This window comes from Aethalodelphis obliquidens, unplaced genomic scaffold (genome assembly GCF_003676395.1).
Source record: "Aethalodelphis obliquidens isolate GAN/ISIS:26980383/991018 unplaced genomic scaffold, ASM367639v1 scaffold7, whole genome shotgun sequence".
NCBI lineage: Eukaryota > Metazoa > Chordata > Mammalia > Artiodactyla > Delphinidae > Aethalodelphis > Aethalodelphis obliquidens.
The window spans coordinates 31,189,187-31,203,897 of NW_020837951.1; the positions used below are offsets into that span (position 1 = coordinate 31,189,187).

General features: G+C 39.8%; 2 protein-coding genes across 3 annotated transcripts in view; both read right to left on the reverse strand.

Moving 5' to 3' along the window:
* Positions 1-732: 732 nt before the first annotated feature.
* CAVIN4 (caveolae associated protein 4) lies at positions 733-12,383 on the reverse strand. Of its 2 annotated transcripts, none has more exons than XM_027105357.1 (3): positions 12,283-12,383; positions 10,698-11,172; positions 733-3,129 (listed from the first exon to the last, which is right to left on the reverse strand). In XM_027105357.1, the coding sequence occupies exons 2-3, from the start codon at positions 11,103-11,105 to the stop codon at positions 2,449-2,451; spliced, it is 1,089 nt and encodes a 362-aa protein (XP_026961158.1). In that variant the 5' UTR covers positions 11,106-11,172; positions 12,283-12,383; the 3' UTR covers positions 733-2,448. The 2 variants fall into 2 exon arrangements, with proteins under 2 accessions (XP_026961158.1, XP_026961159.1); XM_027105358.1 differs by having other exon boundaries at positions 10,698-11,060; positions 12,283-12,376.
* Positions 11,616-14,711, reverse strand: part of TMEFF1 (transmembrane protein with EGF like and two follistatin like domains 1) — a 94,890-nt gene continuing 91,794 nt past the window's right edge. The window contains exon 10 of the mRNA XM_027105356.1: positions 11,616-12,717. Coding sequence (XP_026961157.1) covers positions 12,633-12,717 — 85 coding nt within the window. The 3' untranslated portion in view covers positions 11,616-12,632. The remainder of the gene's footprint in view (positions 12,718-14,711) is intronic.

Sequence of the window (14,711 nt, forward strand, 5' to 3'; positions counted from 1 at the left end):
GTCGCATTGTTCTGCCTCACAGAAAGAAAAGGGGATAAATCCTGCTAATGGTTTTATTTCAATAAACTGTTTAAAATCTAACATATAATTTCAAAAACACAGAAGAGTAAAATGAGGAGAAAATCTGTGTTGTCTGAAACTTTAAAAATAGAGAATGTTGACTATATTCCTTGCATTAAGTGAAGATGTATGATTCTGCAGCCTATAATAAAGACATTCTTTACGTCAAGAGAATGGGGTGAAAGGAGAAAAAAATCATGAATGTGGAATTGAGGAACGCTCTAAACATGGGGGGAAATGTTGAGAGACAGAAGTGACACGGAGGGAAAAATCCTAGTACCAAGAAAGCAGTGTAAGTTACAATGAACCTCTGGGAACATGAAATTGTTCAGAGTCTACCATGATGAAGAGCTGGCCAGGCTATAATGCCTTCTAAATCAAAATTCAAACGTACCTATGTGGGAAATGTTCCATAACATATCAAGTCTGCTTATATAATGGGTCAGTAAGCAAATGGACTTTACAAAAATTCCTTGACAGTGATATTTTGCTCAATTGTAGGACTGTGTAGGGCCGGAAAAAAAAAAGCATATAACTTCTTTACATTCTGCTTAACCTAGAAACATATCTATTATGAGTAGGGTTACTATATCAAATACATGCCATACTGTTTGCATTCATTATTAGTAAAAATATTTACAAAAAGGACACTGACATCAAACTTTGTAATAATGTCTTTTTTAAATTCAAATTTATTATGGCTTTAAGGAAATGTGTGATTAGGCATCCAAGCTCTTTCTAAACTCTAACATTTTAAAAATTATTCCTTTTAAAGTATTGTTCAAAGCTGTATACACTTTAGTTTTCAATAAAAAAAGATAATGAGATTAACAATTCATGATTTTATGTATTCACGCAGAGTGAAGAGGAAATGATGCTGAATCAAACTCCCAAACCCAAACAGCTGGGTAACTGAGTTAAAGATTTCAAAGCTGATTCTGTGTGTGTGTGTGTGTGTGTGTGTGTGTGTACAATTTTTAATTACTACTTGAGCATCCAAAACTGACTGAAAGCTGACTGCTGTCCAAACTCTTCAAATTCCACAATTCCATCATTTCTTCCCTTTTACAAACCAGAAGATTTAAACATACACAAGTGCAGGACCGGTATGACCATTTCTCTTTCTTTAGCAATAATATCTACTTCTAGATTGGCTAGATCTACAGCTAACAAATAAGTGGAATCTGGCTTCCTCCCAAAGCAGTTATGATGAACACCTACGAATACTGTTTTGGACGGATGGGCCCTGAGGGGTTCACTCTGGAAATCAGAAGCATCTGAGGTCATTTCCAAGCACTGCACAAGGGCTGACTTTAGAAAGGCCTCTGGAAGACACAGCCACAGTTGCAGGCTTCATGCTGCTCGAAACAATGCTGCTCCAGTCCACCAGAGATCTGAATCAGAAGAAAATCAGAAAAGAATTTTCCAGGAAACGTTTCAAGACCCAACTCAAACCCAAGGTCTGGTTTTAGTCTTTGACAAAAAAGATGTCATCCAAACATTGACTTTTGATTCCTGATTCTGTGAAAACGCTTCTGAAGACCAACTTTAGTGTCTGTCCGACCTAGGTCCTCACTGCTTGGAGCTCAGGACTTTTTCAGAAGATGGAATTATTTCGATTCTGCTTTTGAGGAACCAGTGGGGTTTGTTTTCTCTGGAAATAGCTCTTGTTCCCCCAGAATGTATAACATTTCCTTATCTTCACAACAGTCCTCTGAGAAGGGTAGGACAGGCGAACCCTCTCCGTTGTACTGACCAGACCATTAGACGACTTGCCAAGTGGCTCCCTGTAAGCAAAGCTGTGATGCCAGAACTAAACGCTCAAGTCCAGCACTTCAACGTTTTTACGCAAAGGCATCAAAAAGGGGTGTGACTGCTAATTTACTAAAAAATCTATTGATGTGAACATATAGATAAAATCCACATGTGACTTATTCCCCTTTGAGCTTGGCCACAATATTAATCTAGACCAAAATCGAGAGTTCACTTGCAAATAAATGACGGCCATAAATTTGGCCTTCATTTATTGTAGACTACCGAACACCTAACTGGGCCTCACTAGGAAACTATTTTTCTGATGGGCAAGAGAAAGGAACTTAAAAATCCACAGCTGCCATGAGAGGTGACCTAAGAGAGGAAGCTGATAGAATCATGTAAGTCCTGGGGGAGGGGAAAAAAAAAAAAGAATTCCCCAGGAAGTGTATATTAATCAAGCAAATATATATTAATAATTGTATTACCTTTAAAATTTTAAACCTAAGAAATGAGACAGCCATACCACTTATGTTTTCCTATATGGCATATACATGTAAATGACTATGCTAATTAAACTAAAACTGTGTGATTAAGGAGACTTACAATTATAATATACTTAATTCCTCTTTATAATTACTGCTTTAAATCTAGCAAAAGAGATTCGTCATCCTCTACTTTCACCTGGGGTTTAAAAGTAACTTTTAAAGGCTCGGGGGTCGAGATTTCCCCACCTTCTCGGGGAGGATGTGAGGCTCTGGCCTCCTTGGGGTCTGTTTCACTGAGCACCTCGGTGTACAGCTCACTGATGGGGCCCAGAGACTCGCTCCTGGCAATGATGTCCACCCCTATCTCCCTGACCTCTTCGGGACCTTCGGCCGCAGCACGGTCTTTAGTTTTCCGAAGGCTATGCATCTTAAAAGCTTCCTTTGAAGGAGCTGCATTAGAAATAGATTTCTTAAACCTTTCCCCTGACTGCTTCAGCCTCTCCCCCGACTGCCTTAACCTCTCCCCTGACTGCCTTAGCCGCTCTCTCCTCTCTGGTGTCACTATTCTAGTCCTAATTCTGTTCACTTTCTTGTCAAAATTCTGCCGTGTCTTCTGCATGTTTTCTTTGGAAAAGGCCTTTTTGATATTATCAATGCGCTTCCTGCCTGACTTTTTAAGCCTGGCAGATCTGCTCTCTTCAACATAATATTCTTCATCCGAAGACAGATCAACTGGGGGATCGAAGATATCGTCCTCCTCCTCTGGACCCTCAGCAGTCAAGCTTCTGTCTTTCATGATAGACAGGGACGTTGGACACTGAATATCCTCCTGAAGGAGAGAGAAAGCAAGCGTGTTAGTGATGGGTTCTTTAACCTTCCGGCCACGCCTTTTCAATCTCCTCCACGGGCTGCTTATCCTGCCCCCACTCCCTAAATGCTGGCATTTCTCAGGGTTTCTTTTTCTTCATCTCCCAAGCTCACCCCGAGCAAACTTATCCACTGCTCTACCTTCACATCCAGGCAAGCAGACTCACAAATCTTTTACCTTCATCTCTCCTCTTCCCCTAAGATGAAAACCCATTTCTACATGTCAGAAAGACTTCTCCACCTAGATGTAACACAGGAACCTCTAACTTCACATATCCAAAAATCAAGGCCCAGCCATCATCCTTTCCTGGACCTCTCAGCACCAATACCTCCAGGTGCCACCCAGAAAAACCTCAGAAGCATGGTCCCAAATATTCCCTCTCTTCATCCCATATCCAACTGGTCACTAAGCGCTGTCGATAATATTGCTTAATAACTACTAACTCTTCTGTTCCCGCCTCCTTCCTCCTTGCCTCTACCAACGTCTTAGTTCAGGCCCTGTCATCTCAGGCCTGAACTCGTGCAATACTTATACCTCTAAAACATCACCAAAGTACTTCCTGAGAAATGTTTCTAAAACATAGCTCTGATCACATGCTTTCTCTACTTTAAAACATTGGGGAGCTCACCAATACTCAAAGGATAGAGTTCAAATTCTTCAGTATAATTAGAAGGCTCTTCAGTTTGAGCAAAACCTACTTTCCCACTCCTCCAGTCCAGCAACACAACCCCTCTGAGTTCCTTAAACACATACTGTTTTCATCCCTGCATGCCTTTATAAACGTGGTTTTTGCTACCTTTCACCTCTTTCCAGCTTTGTGAATAAAATCTTTCTTCGAGTCAATTCAAATATCCCCAACTTCCCCCAGAGGTCAAACCTGTCTCCAATCTATACCAAAATGACACATGCATTCCTCTACTTATAACATTTATCAGAGTCTGAATTGAATCAGAACTCTACTCATTTATATATGTCTCCCTGAGGCCTTCACTAAATAATAGCTTCCAGGAAAGCAGAGACGTATCTTATTTATGTCTTATGCCTGGCATCTATCAGAGTGCCTTGTACATAGTAGGTATACTCAACAAATGACGGTTGGAACAAATAAGAAGCATACGCCTTCATTCAACAAATTGTTACTAAGCACCTACCATGCACCAGTCACTAGTCTAGGAACTGAGAACCTCCCTCTTTGAATAAAACAGAGTAAAAGGGCTTCTCTGGTGGCTCAGTGGTTGGCAGTCCGCCTGCCGATGCAGGGGATGCGGGTTCGTGCCCTGGTCCGGGAAGATCCCACATGCCGCGGAGCGGCTGGGCCCGTGAGCCATGGCCGCTGAGCCTGCACGTCCGGAGCCTGTGCTCCGCAACAGGAGAGGCCACGGCAGTGAGAGGCCCGTGTACCGCAAAAGAAAAAAAAAAAAAAACAGAGTAAAAGAACTTGTATTCTTGAAGAGAGAAATAAACAAGTTACTTACATAGTATGTTGGATGGTGATAAGTGCTAAGGTGAAAAATAGAGCAGGGCAGGGGGATACACAGTGACTGGGGAGGACGCTCGGAAAGGCCTCACTAATAAGGTGACATCCAAGCCTAGACCTGAAGGTAATGCATATAACTGGGAGGAAACGAGAAACAGCAAGGCAGGCAGTGTGGCTGAAGCAGAGTGACCAAGGGGCAAGAGGAGGAGAGAGGATAAGAGAGGCAGTGGGAGGGCCAGCTCACGTAGGGCTCTGTATGTGATCATAAGGACCGTGGCTCTTACTCCGAGTGCGATAGGAAGCCTTCTAAAAAGTTTTGAGGAGGATAGTGACATGACTTGACCTATGTTGTAAAAGGGTCACCCTGCTGAAACGAGGCTATCGAGGGCAAGATGAGAAGCAGGGACAGCAGTTAGAGACCACTGAGCTCAGTCAGGTAGGAGATGGATCAGGGTGTGGACAGAGGTGGTGGTGAGAAGTGGCCTGATTCCAGATCCACTTTGAAGGTAGGAGCCAACAGGATCTGCTGCTGCTAGATTGAGATGTGGAGAGTGTCAAGGATGATTCTCTAGTCCAGGTCCTGAGCAGCTGAAGGACAGATTAGCCATTCACTGAGATGGGGAAGGATGGGATCTGAACATGCTGACTTTGAGATGCCCACTGTACATCCAAGCAGAGATGTTGAGTGGACAGCTGAGTACATAAGTCTGGGATTCAGGAGAGAGATCTGGACTAGAGATAAATTTAGGCATCATTAACATAAAGATGAAACTAAAAATCATGAGACCAGATGAAAGAGATCACCAAGAGATTGAATGAATGGGTCTACACTCCATTATTCAAAACTCCTTGGAACAAAGCTACCTTTCAGAAATCAGAATATTTCAGATTTGGGGAAAATAATATATTACATAACATTCCCAGTGAGATCTTGGGAAAAAACCTTTTTGTGGCAAAAAAATACAAATATTCACTCTAAGGTGGGACAAAGTGTATAAACAGCCTCATGCTACTTGAGGTTGGGTTTTGGCATCCACTGAGTTCAGGTAAAGCTAGGTCTTGCTGCCAAATAAGTTACGATAAAAATTTTATTTTTACAGATTTTTGAATTTTGGTGTTATTGATACATAAATGGATTTTGGACCTGAAGATAAGAAGGAAGAGATGAGGGACTTCCCTGGTGATACAGTGGCTAAGACTCCACACTCCCAATGCAGGAGGGCCCGGGTTCAATTCCTGGTCAGGGAACTAGATCCCACATGCTACAACTAAAAGTTCACATGCCACAACTAAAGACCCTGCATGCTGCAACTAAAGATCCCTCATGCTGCGACAAAGATCTCGCACGGGGCAACTAAGATTCCACGTGCCGCAACTAAGACCCAGCACAGCCAAATAAATAAATAAATAATTCAAAAAAAAAAAAGAAGAGGAAGGAAGAGATGAGAAAGAACCAAAAAGGATAAATGTCAGCCAGTGAGGCAGGAGGAAATCCAAGAGCGAGAGGCACCCCCAGAAGCCAAGGGGAAAAAAGTTTCAAGAAGAGAGGGAGGGACCAACTATGACAAATATGTCAAAAAGGTAAAAGGACTCATCAAATTGGATTTGGGAACATGGCAGACACTGGTAACCTTGAGAACCAGGCCAGAAACATGGCTGCTAAAGGACCCCAACTTTCTATTTCGGGGTTATTTCTAAAACTAAACAGGAAAAACTTTAAAGATCATGGGATTTTTAACTGAATCCACGAGTTGAAATTTCTAAAAGAAACTGTGCTGCTACTTGAGATCCAGATTAAATCTGTTCAACCAAAAAATTTACTGTGTAAGAAATACATTTATATGTATTCCAAAACCTATCATCCTGATAGTCAAGAACGTATCCCCAGAACTTTACTTCTCTGGATACTTATTTAAAATTAACTTCTTTGGCTACAGGATTGGAGAGTCTAGGAACTTAAAAAAAAAAAAAAAGGTAGAGTGGGTATCTCATAGCTCTCTGATGAATCAGAAGCAGCAACATTATTCCTCTCCTTTCCTGACACCCACTACAGGGAGTAGCTTCAGCAGCACTGAGTGGGTGGGTATGGACTGAGTAGGTATAATTAGAAAAGGAGCCAAACAATAATTACTGTTTCATATGGAAAAACCCTCACAATCCTGCTGTGAAGAAATCAGTTATGGCTTAACTCAAGAATCACAAACCCTTCTTCAACTGCACAACAAACTCAGGCTTAAAAACAAAACAAAACAGGGGTAGAGACAGAGAAAGCACCTGCTATGTAAATCTATTTGTTGCAACTCCTCTGAGTCAAAGATACCATGAGTTAGTGGTGAATACACTGTAACAATAATTGAAAATTATAGGGCTGAATTACAGTTATTTCCAAATACAATTATTATACATTTTTTCATGTAAAATTCTAGGTAAAAAGATGATTTTTGTAACAAAATGAGTATTATGAGTCAGAGGATAATGGCCTTGATTATCAAAGTAATACTGCTAAGAGAATTTCAAATATTTAGAAGTCCGGGACTTATCATTAGGGAATGGCCAAATACCTCATTTGGGAGGCACGGGCATGTGGTTAGTAAGCAAAATTGTTAGAAGATATGGGAAGCCTCCTGGCTTTCTTTCATGGTGAGGAGGTTGCTAAGGTGAAAGCATGTTCAAGGAGAAATCACAATTGTATGATAAAGAGCAGATCATTTTTTTCAATGCCAATGTCCACAATTAGGTGAAAGCTCTGCCGTACACAACGGTGGGAGATAAAAGCAATAAAGACTTGCCACCAAAAGATATATCTAGGGAAATCTTTTTGAGGAAAAACCCAAATCGAAATGAAAGTATACTAGAGCTGAATTACTCAGCTTCAAGTTAATTTTAGTGGAAGGAGCAATCTCAATATAGCCACTTAAACATATTAACTGTAAGAATGAATTATAAGAATTTTGGGAGTTCCCTGGTGGTCTAGTGGTTAGGCTTTGGAGCTTTCACTGCTGTGGCCTGGGTTCAATCCTTGGTTGGGGAACTGAGATCCTGCAAGGTGCGCGGTTTGGCCAAAAAAAAAATATATATATATATATACACACACACATATATATATATGACTTTTAACTGTTAAGCATATGACTTCTAACTGTTAAACAAACCCATATGAATGCTGTATACAGTGTTCTAATATCTAATGAATCATTGAATCCATTGGTATTTATCTTTTCTTTACATGCTCTCCCATTACAAGAGATAGCCACTGCTTATAGATAAAGTGCTGCTTACTCTGAACAACTTAATTTCACAGACTCTTCATAGCATTATGTCTCTCACTAGTGCCTCTCGCTTCCTTTTTCATACCATCTTCTATTCATTCAAGTAACCGTAGGTGCTCAAAGAAAAAAAATAGCAACTTTCAGGGAATAAACAGGTGAATATAGAAACAACTTTTAAAAAAAAGAATTATGTCAATAGACAAAAAGGGTCAATTAGAACTTCTCAGAAACTCCTCTGCTTTCTTTAGCCTTTGTAAATCTTGATTGTTAACCTGGTCTACTCTTCACACAAAGGTTCTCAGGAGACATGCTGGATATCAAGAATGTTTCCTGGCATGCCCCATGCAAGTGGAGGGTGAGTTATACCCATTACTGTTTGTTTTTTTTTTTAAACATCTTTATTGGAGTATAATTGCTTTACAATGGTGTGTTAGTTTCTGCTTTATAACAAAGTGAATCAGTTATACATATACATATGTTCCCATATCTCTTCCCTCTTGTGTCTCCCTCCCTCCCACCCTCCCTATCCCACCCTTCTAGATGGTCACAAAGCACCGAGCTGATCTCCCTGTGCTATGTGGCTGCTTCCCACTAGCTATCTATTTTACGTTTGGTAGTGTGTATATGTCAATACTACTCTCTTACTTCGTCCCAGCTTCCCCTTCCCCCTCCCCGTGTCCTCAAGTCCATTCTCTATGTCTGCATCTTTATTCCTGTCCTGCCCCTAGGTTCATCAGAACCATTTTTTTTTTCTTAGATTCCACATATATGTGTTAGCATATGGTCTTTCTGACTTACTTCACTCTGTATGACAGACTCTAGGTCCAACCACCTCACTACAAATAACTCAATTTCATTTCTTTTTATGGCTGAGTAATATTCCATTGTATATATGTGCCACATCTTCTTTATCCATTCATCTGTTGATGGACACTTAGGTTGCTTCCATGTTGATGGACACTTAGGTTGCTTCCATGTCCTGGCTATTGTAAATAGAGCTGCAATGAACTGTTAATGCCCGTGGAAAAGTGAATTCAAGAATGGATACTACATTCTCCAGTACTAAATTTAGATCCCCATTACATATACTACAACTGGCTTCTGAGAGTAAGATGACTGATTTTTTTTTTTCAAAAATTTAAGTCTGGAGAAGGACTTCCAGGGACCTGGGAGGAGAGGGAAATGGTAAAGGCCTTCAGATGGCATAGTTGAACTTGACTACCTTTGAAGTAAGCAACCCTCTCTCTCCTCCCATTCTTCCTCCTAAATAACCAACAAGCTCTTAAATACAGATCCAAAATACCACTCTGCCATCCCCGTGTAACCTTATCAGCCAACAGTGGGCTATGGAGAATTGACTAAAGTGTAAAGAATGCCCCGGGAGTTATGGCCCACATCCCTGGTATCTTTCAACTACCTACCAACTGTGTTCCCATTTCAATTTGTTTTTATTCTTCTAGGCCTTTTCTCTATGCATATGGGCATACATTCATTTTAAAAATACAGTGTGATAACACTGCATATATGTACCAGTGAACATGCCCGCACACATTCCTGATTTTATGCTTACAACAAATTCTTTGACATTAAATTTTGGGGCCAAAAGGTTTGCGAATTTTTAAGGTTCTTAACACCTAATACCAAAACTGCCCTCCAGAAATGTACCATTTAATATTCTACCAGCAGAATATGAAAGTGCTTATTATTTCCTACTCTTAAACTCTGCGAATGTTTCAGTAACTGCAAATATTTACATAGGTGAAAATGGAATTTTGCTCATTTACTTTGTCTTTTGTGAACCGACTGATAATGACTTTCCAATTTTTCTACCATGAAAGTTCAACTTTTTCCCTTTTAATTTGTAAGAGTTTTAAAATATATTATAGATATTAGGCATTTGCCATGGATGTGTTCCTATTTCAAAAAATATGAGTATCAAGTGCAGAGTAAGATAGGAACTTATTATCTCAACACACAACGCCACACAAAAACTATCATATAAAATCAGCTAAGTAGGGACTTCCCAGGCACTCAGTGGTTAGGACTCTGTGCTTCCTCTGCAGAGGGCACAGGTTTGATCCCTGATCAGGGAACTAAGATCCCACAAGCTGTGCAGTGCAGCTAAAAGAATTCAGCTAAGTAAAGACTTGGTAATCAAATATAAGGAATTACTTATGTGACTCCTACATTTATATAACTATAAGAAAAACAACAACTGTCTGTTCATTAAGAAATAGACCGTTTGTCTTATTATTGTGACTTATACATTATTATAGGTAAAAATTCCAATAGACAAATTATATTCTGAAAAGTTTACATTTTACTGTTTAGGGCTTTCTGGGCTCTCCATAATAAGGGAAAGAACCACTTTGCAGAGCTACAGGTCCTCAGTTTCTTTTTTTCTATAACAAAGAGGTGTTTTAAACTGGAGGCTTCTTAGATATCTTCTAGTCCTAACCTTCTCAAAGGCTTTGAGAGGGCATCATCCTAATACGGCTAATATGCTGAAAGCAGCTTACCAATATTAAGTTTCAAAGGCAAGAAATAGACTCAGCTATGATCCACAGTTCATATTACATGAAACGGCTGAGAAGCTCAAAACACTGACATGATAGTATACCAGTTAACATAGAAATGGTTTTATCCTGAGATCTCTGATGATACAGAACTCCACCACACGCATATACACAATAGTTACCATGTGACAGGTCTGACAAGACCTGTTGGCCATTAAAGGACGCAACAGACAGCAGTAATCGAGCTAAACACAGGTGCCAGCTTACCTGGAATATTACCACACGGAATTTGTTCTTCTTCATTATTTCCTCTTGCTTGGATTCAACTTTTTTGACGTGAGTTTGTTGCTTCTCCACTCGGGCCCTCACTTCTTTAATGTGAGCACTGATCTTTCGCGTTTTCTCCATCAGCTTGTTAATGACATAACCTGTGTTGCTGTGTGACTGCGAAAACTTCAGCAGGTCAATCTGGACGGTCTTCATGGCATTTTCCATTGCCCTGTGTCTCTCCTCTATCCTCTTCTGGCTGGCCTGCACGCTGTCCACGATGGCAGCTACTTTGTCCAGCACAGTCACGATGGTAAGAGCAGCGTCTTGGTCTTCATCTTCTGTCACACTCGACAGGCGATTCTGGTGGATTTTATCAGCATTTGAAGCAGACCCATTATGTTCCATTTTATTTATTTCTCAGTGAAAGATGTCTTAGCGCAATCAATTCTGGCACTGAGAGCAAAAAGTTAGCCTGATAACAGGGAACAGGGTTGTTTAAAGGGTTGGAAACCCCACCCCTGGAGACTGGTCAAGTATTTGTAACTACAAATACCCATACGTGACTGTTCTGCAATATGAACCCTTGCAAAAGCACTGGGTGCTGTTCCAAACATGCTTACTGATGACTAAGGGACTCAAATAAGACTGTGTGGGTAGAAGAGGAAAGCTTTTTAAAAAAAAAAGTTCCCTAAGGCCACCATGTTACTAATATTAAGCCTCGAAGCCAAATAACCAAAAAAGCAAACTCCAAGCGCTGGGTGAAGCTTCTACCTTTAGACAATTTCAAGCAGTATTTGTAAAAGCAAATGGGAATTTTGAACTGAAATCTGCTTTTTCTATTAATTTCACATATTAAACATACTGATATGTCAGTATCAAAGAATGCAGTAAATAAACACACCAAAACAGAGGCCGTATAGTGAAAACATTATATTATAACATGCTTTTCCAAACCAAATATTAAAATTAATATTTTGAACATATTCTTAAATTCTACATGCATACTTCTGAATACCTAAACTACATGTTAAACAGCTGAATACATTCTATTCACACTTCAGATCTTTAAACACCAACAATCTATTAGTATAGCTATTACTACAGGACAAATTTGGAGAGAGGTCTTAGATGATTTTTAAGCTCATGTGAAGAGCACCAATCGTTAACAATCATTTTTGCATTTATTCACAAACACTGATACAATTGGTTTATTTATGTTAAAACAAATATTTCTTTAAAAATGAATGTGTATAGAAGTTTAAATGATAGTGTAGGCTTTATTCCAATCTGTTTGTTAAACAGACTATTTTCACAACATCTAAATCTACTTTTCAGTGATCCGTTCCATCATTGCTACCATATACTTTTAAAAATTCAGAATTATTTTTTCAAGGAGAGAAAGGATCAAATTCCAGTCCATACACCTTATAAATATTTTACATCTAACACACACAGCTTTACAATTCATGCGATAGGCAGTGTCTAAAAAATCGGTTAATAAATCTCAAAAACATTGAAATGTCTAAACACAGAGTCTTCTAGATTTTCTTTTGTAAGAAAAGTAATCTGTAAACATCTTTACCTTCAGTTCATGCTTGGTCATTTGCTGTGGTCATTGTGGAAGAAGTGGGTCTGACTTTATAACCATTTGTGAAGTGGTCCATCTTTGCAAAAATATTACATTCCATGGGTAAAGAACAAGTCTTAGAATTACCATGTGGTACAAATTTGTGAAATCAATTTCTGTATTTAAAAACATAAAACAAAGACTACTAAACAGTCCAAAACTGTTGTAGCTGAATATTCTAAATACGAGCTAACAGTACTACACTAAAAATGTCCAAAAATAAGGCCTCTGAAATAAATATTTCCATTCTTTAAAAAAAGACAAATGTACATCACATGGTCAGTGTACATATAAAAGTCATCAGTTTAAACCATTCTGGATGATGTATCTGAAGTAAAATGACCTAGGTTTTGCTTCTGTCGTCGTCCTCTATTGTTTTTAGGGCATTTTCTGTTGAATTAAGAAAAAAAAAAAGAAAAATGTCATTTTGTTTAGGATATTTCAAATGTTTCCAGAGTAACACACACTTCACATGTAAAGCCATACTGCATGTGACCACATGAAAGGGAAACAGACGCTATTTGATGAGAGACCAACATGTCAGACTGCCATCTTCTCTACAAAGCTGGGAGGTAAGAGGGTTTGATATATGATGCACGTATGAATACAAATGGAACTCACTCCTGGAGTCTCCCCTGGTGCATGTGCATCCCCGAGAGGAATCCCCACCCTTCTTCTGGCCTGGCAGCTCCCAAGACACAGTGACTGCTAACATATAAACTCGTGACAGTAGAAAGGCTCCTGGCTTATGTACTTTCCCTGAGCATGATGACACCCCCAAAAATGACAAGGACAGCTTAAATGAAGGAGAAATCAGGAAGAAATGTGCTTATTAACCTCAGATCAGAATACACAGGAAACGCCTAGCAATTTCAGACAGTAACTAAGAAGTCGTTCCACACCCTTCTAGGGCACACCACAGAACCCAGAATAGAACTGCCCTCCGGGGCATAAGGGATATTCCTCGACTCTGCTCTCACTGTTCCGTACATGTTCCTCCGCGGGGGTATAAAGCTCATCGTGCCGTCACTGCTCTTGTGCTTGCCCACTAGAATGCAAACATATCAGCTCCTACTGTGCACAAAGTGCTATGCTACACAACATGGAATAAAGGGACTGAGATGAGTTCCAGTAATTCTGAGTTTGGGCTCTGCTAGAAACTAGCTGTGCAACCTCCTCTTCCTATAAGCAAATATTAAAGTTGGACTAACCTCTAAAATCTCTGCCAGCAAGGAACTTATAATCTAATGAAAAGAAAGTCTTGAGAGAATGAGTGCTTCTACTGTAAGGTTCCAGGTTTTTATTCAGTTTCAAAGAGCACTACTTTGTCTTGACTTAAAAGCCTTGATGGTAACACTTCCATTTTACATAACTGTTTTTCACAGATTTTATCTTACTCATCCTCATAAAAACACTTGGAGGTAGACAGTGATGGAATCATCTCCATTTCATAAATGGGGACACTGGTTGAGAGGGCAAGCAACCCTCTGCAACTGTCACAAACTCACCTTGACATTGGACAAGTTCCAACTTCCCGGGACCACGGTTTTTTCATCTATACAATAAAGGGATCTGGCTAAGGTGATGTTCAACATGAAAGAAGATTACAAGCATAAAAGAAGAAAATTTCACTTATGCAGTCTTGATAAGTGGGTCAGTGAGAACATCCTTTTAAAGGAAGATTCCTCATATGTAACAGCCACCCCAGGATAAGTGAACAGCTGTCCCGTAATGGACTATGTGGGAGAGGCACTCCTTAAAAATGCAATGCAGATAAGTCCAGGCGCATAATTATAATATCCTAAATCCACATGAGCAAGACATTCTAGAGGAGAAAATGCCACAATAAAAAGCCCTCAGGGAGAGATCTATGATAAATTCAATGAGATGACCCTTCAGACATAGAGATGGAGGGCAGTGTAGACACTGTAACACAGTTAAAAATAAGTATATGGCAATGCTGACGTGTCTGTGAAGGCAGTAAATGCATTTGGGGTATAAATTGGCGGGGGTACTACCTTGAAAACTACTTGCCGGGTATCTTTAATTTAGTCGTTGAGGATTACAGCACAGTGAGAATCAAAGCAGAGAGCTGGACAAAAGGCTGGATACGATCTGTAAAAGGGCTGAACTATCTCTGTGATCTTGGCTAAGATACTTCCCATCCCAGGGCTCCAGTTTCCTCACTTCTCTAGAATGAAGGGGTTGAATGCAAAATAACTCCCTGCTGACTTTAACATCCTTTGATCTTAAAGATGGCACTGTCACTGGGTCTCAAAATCTTCCCTTCCCTTTACCTAATTACCTTATTTCTTTCATTCATCTTCAAAATCATCTATTACTCCACTCCTGCTTTACTCTAATAATGTCCTAAATGGTCTCCC

Excerpts from the sequence above, each read along its gene's own strand:
- CAVIN4 (XM_027105357.1), bottom strand. The coding sequence starts at position 11,105 with ATGGAACATAATGGGTCTGCTTCAAATGCTGATAAAATCCACCAGAAT. Across the intron at positions 3,130-10,697 it reads TCCGTGTGGTAATATTCCAG|GAGGATATTCAGTGTCCAAC; the intron begins GTAAGCTGGCAC and ends TCTCTCCTTCAG.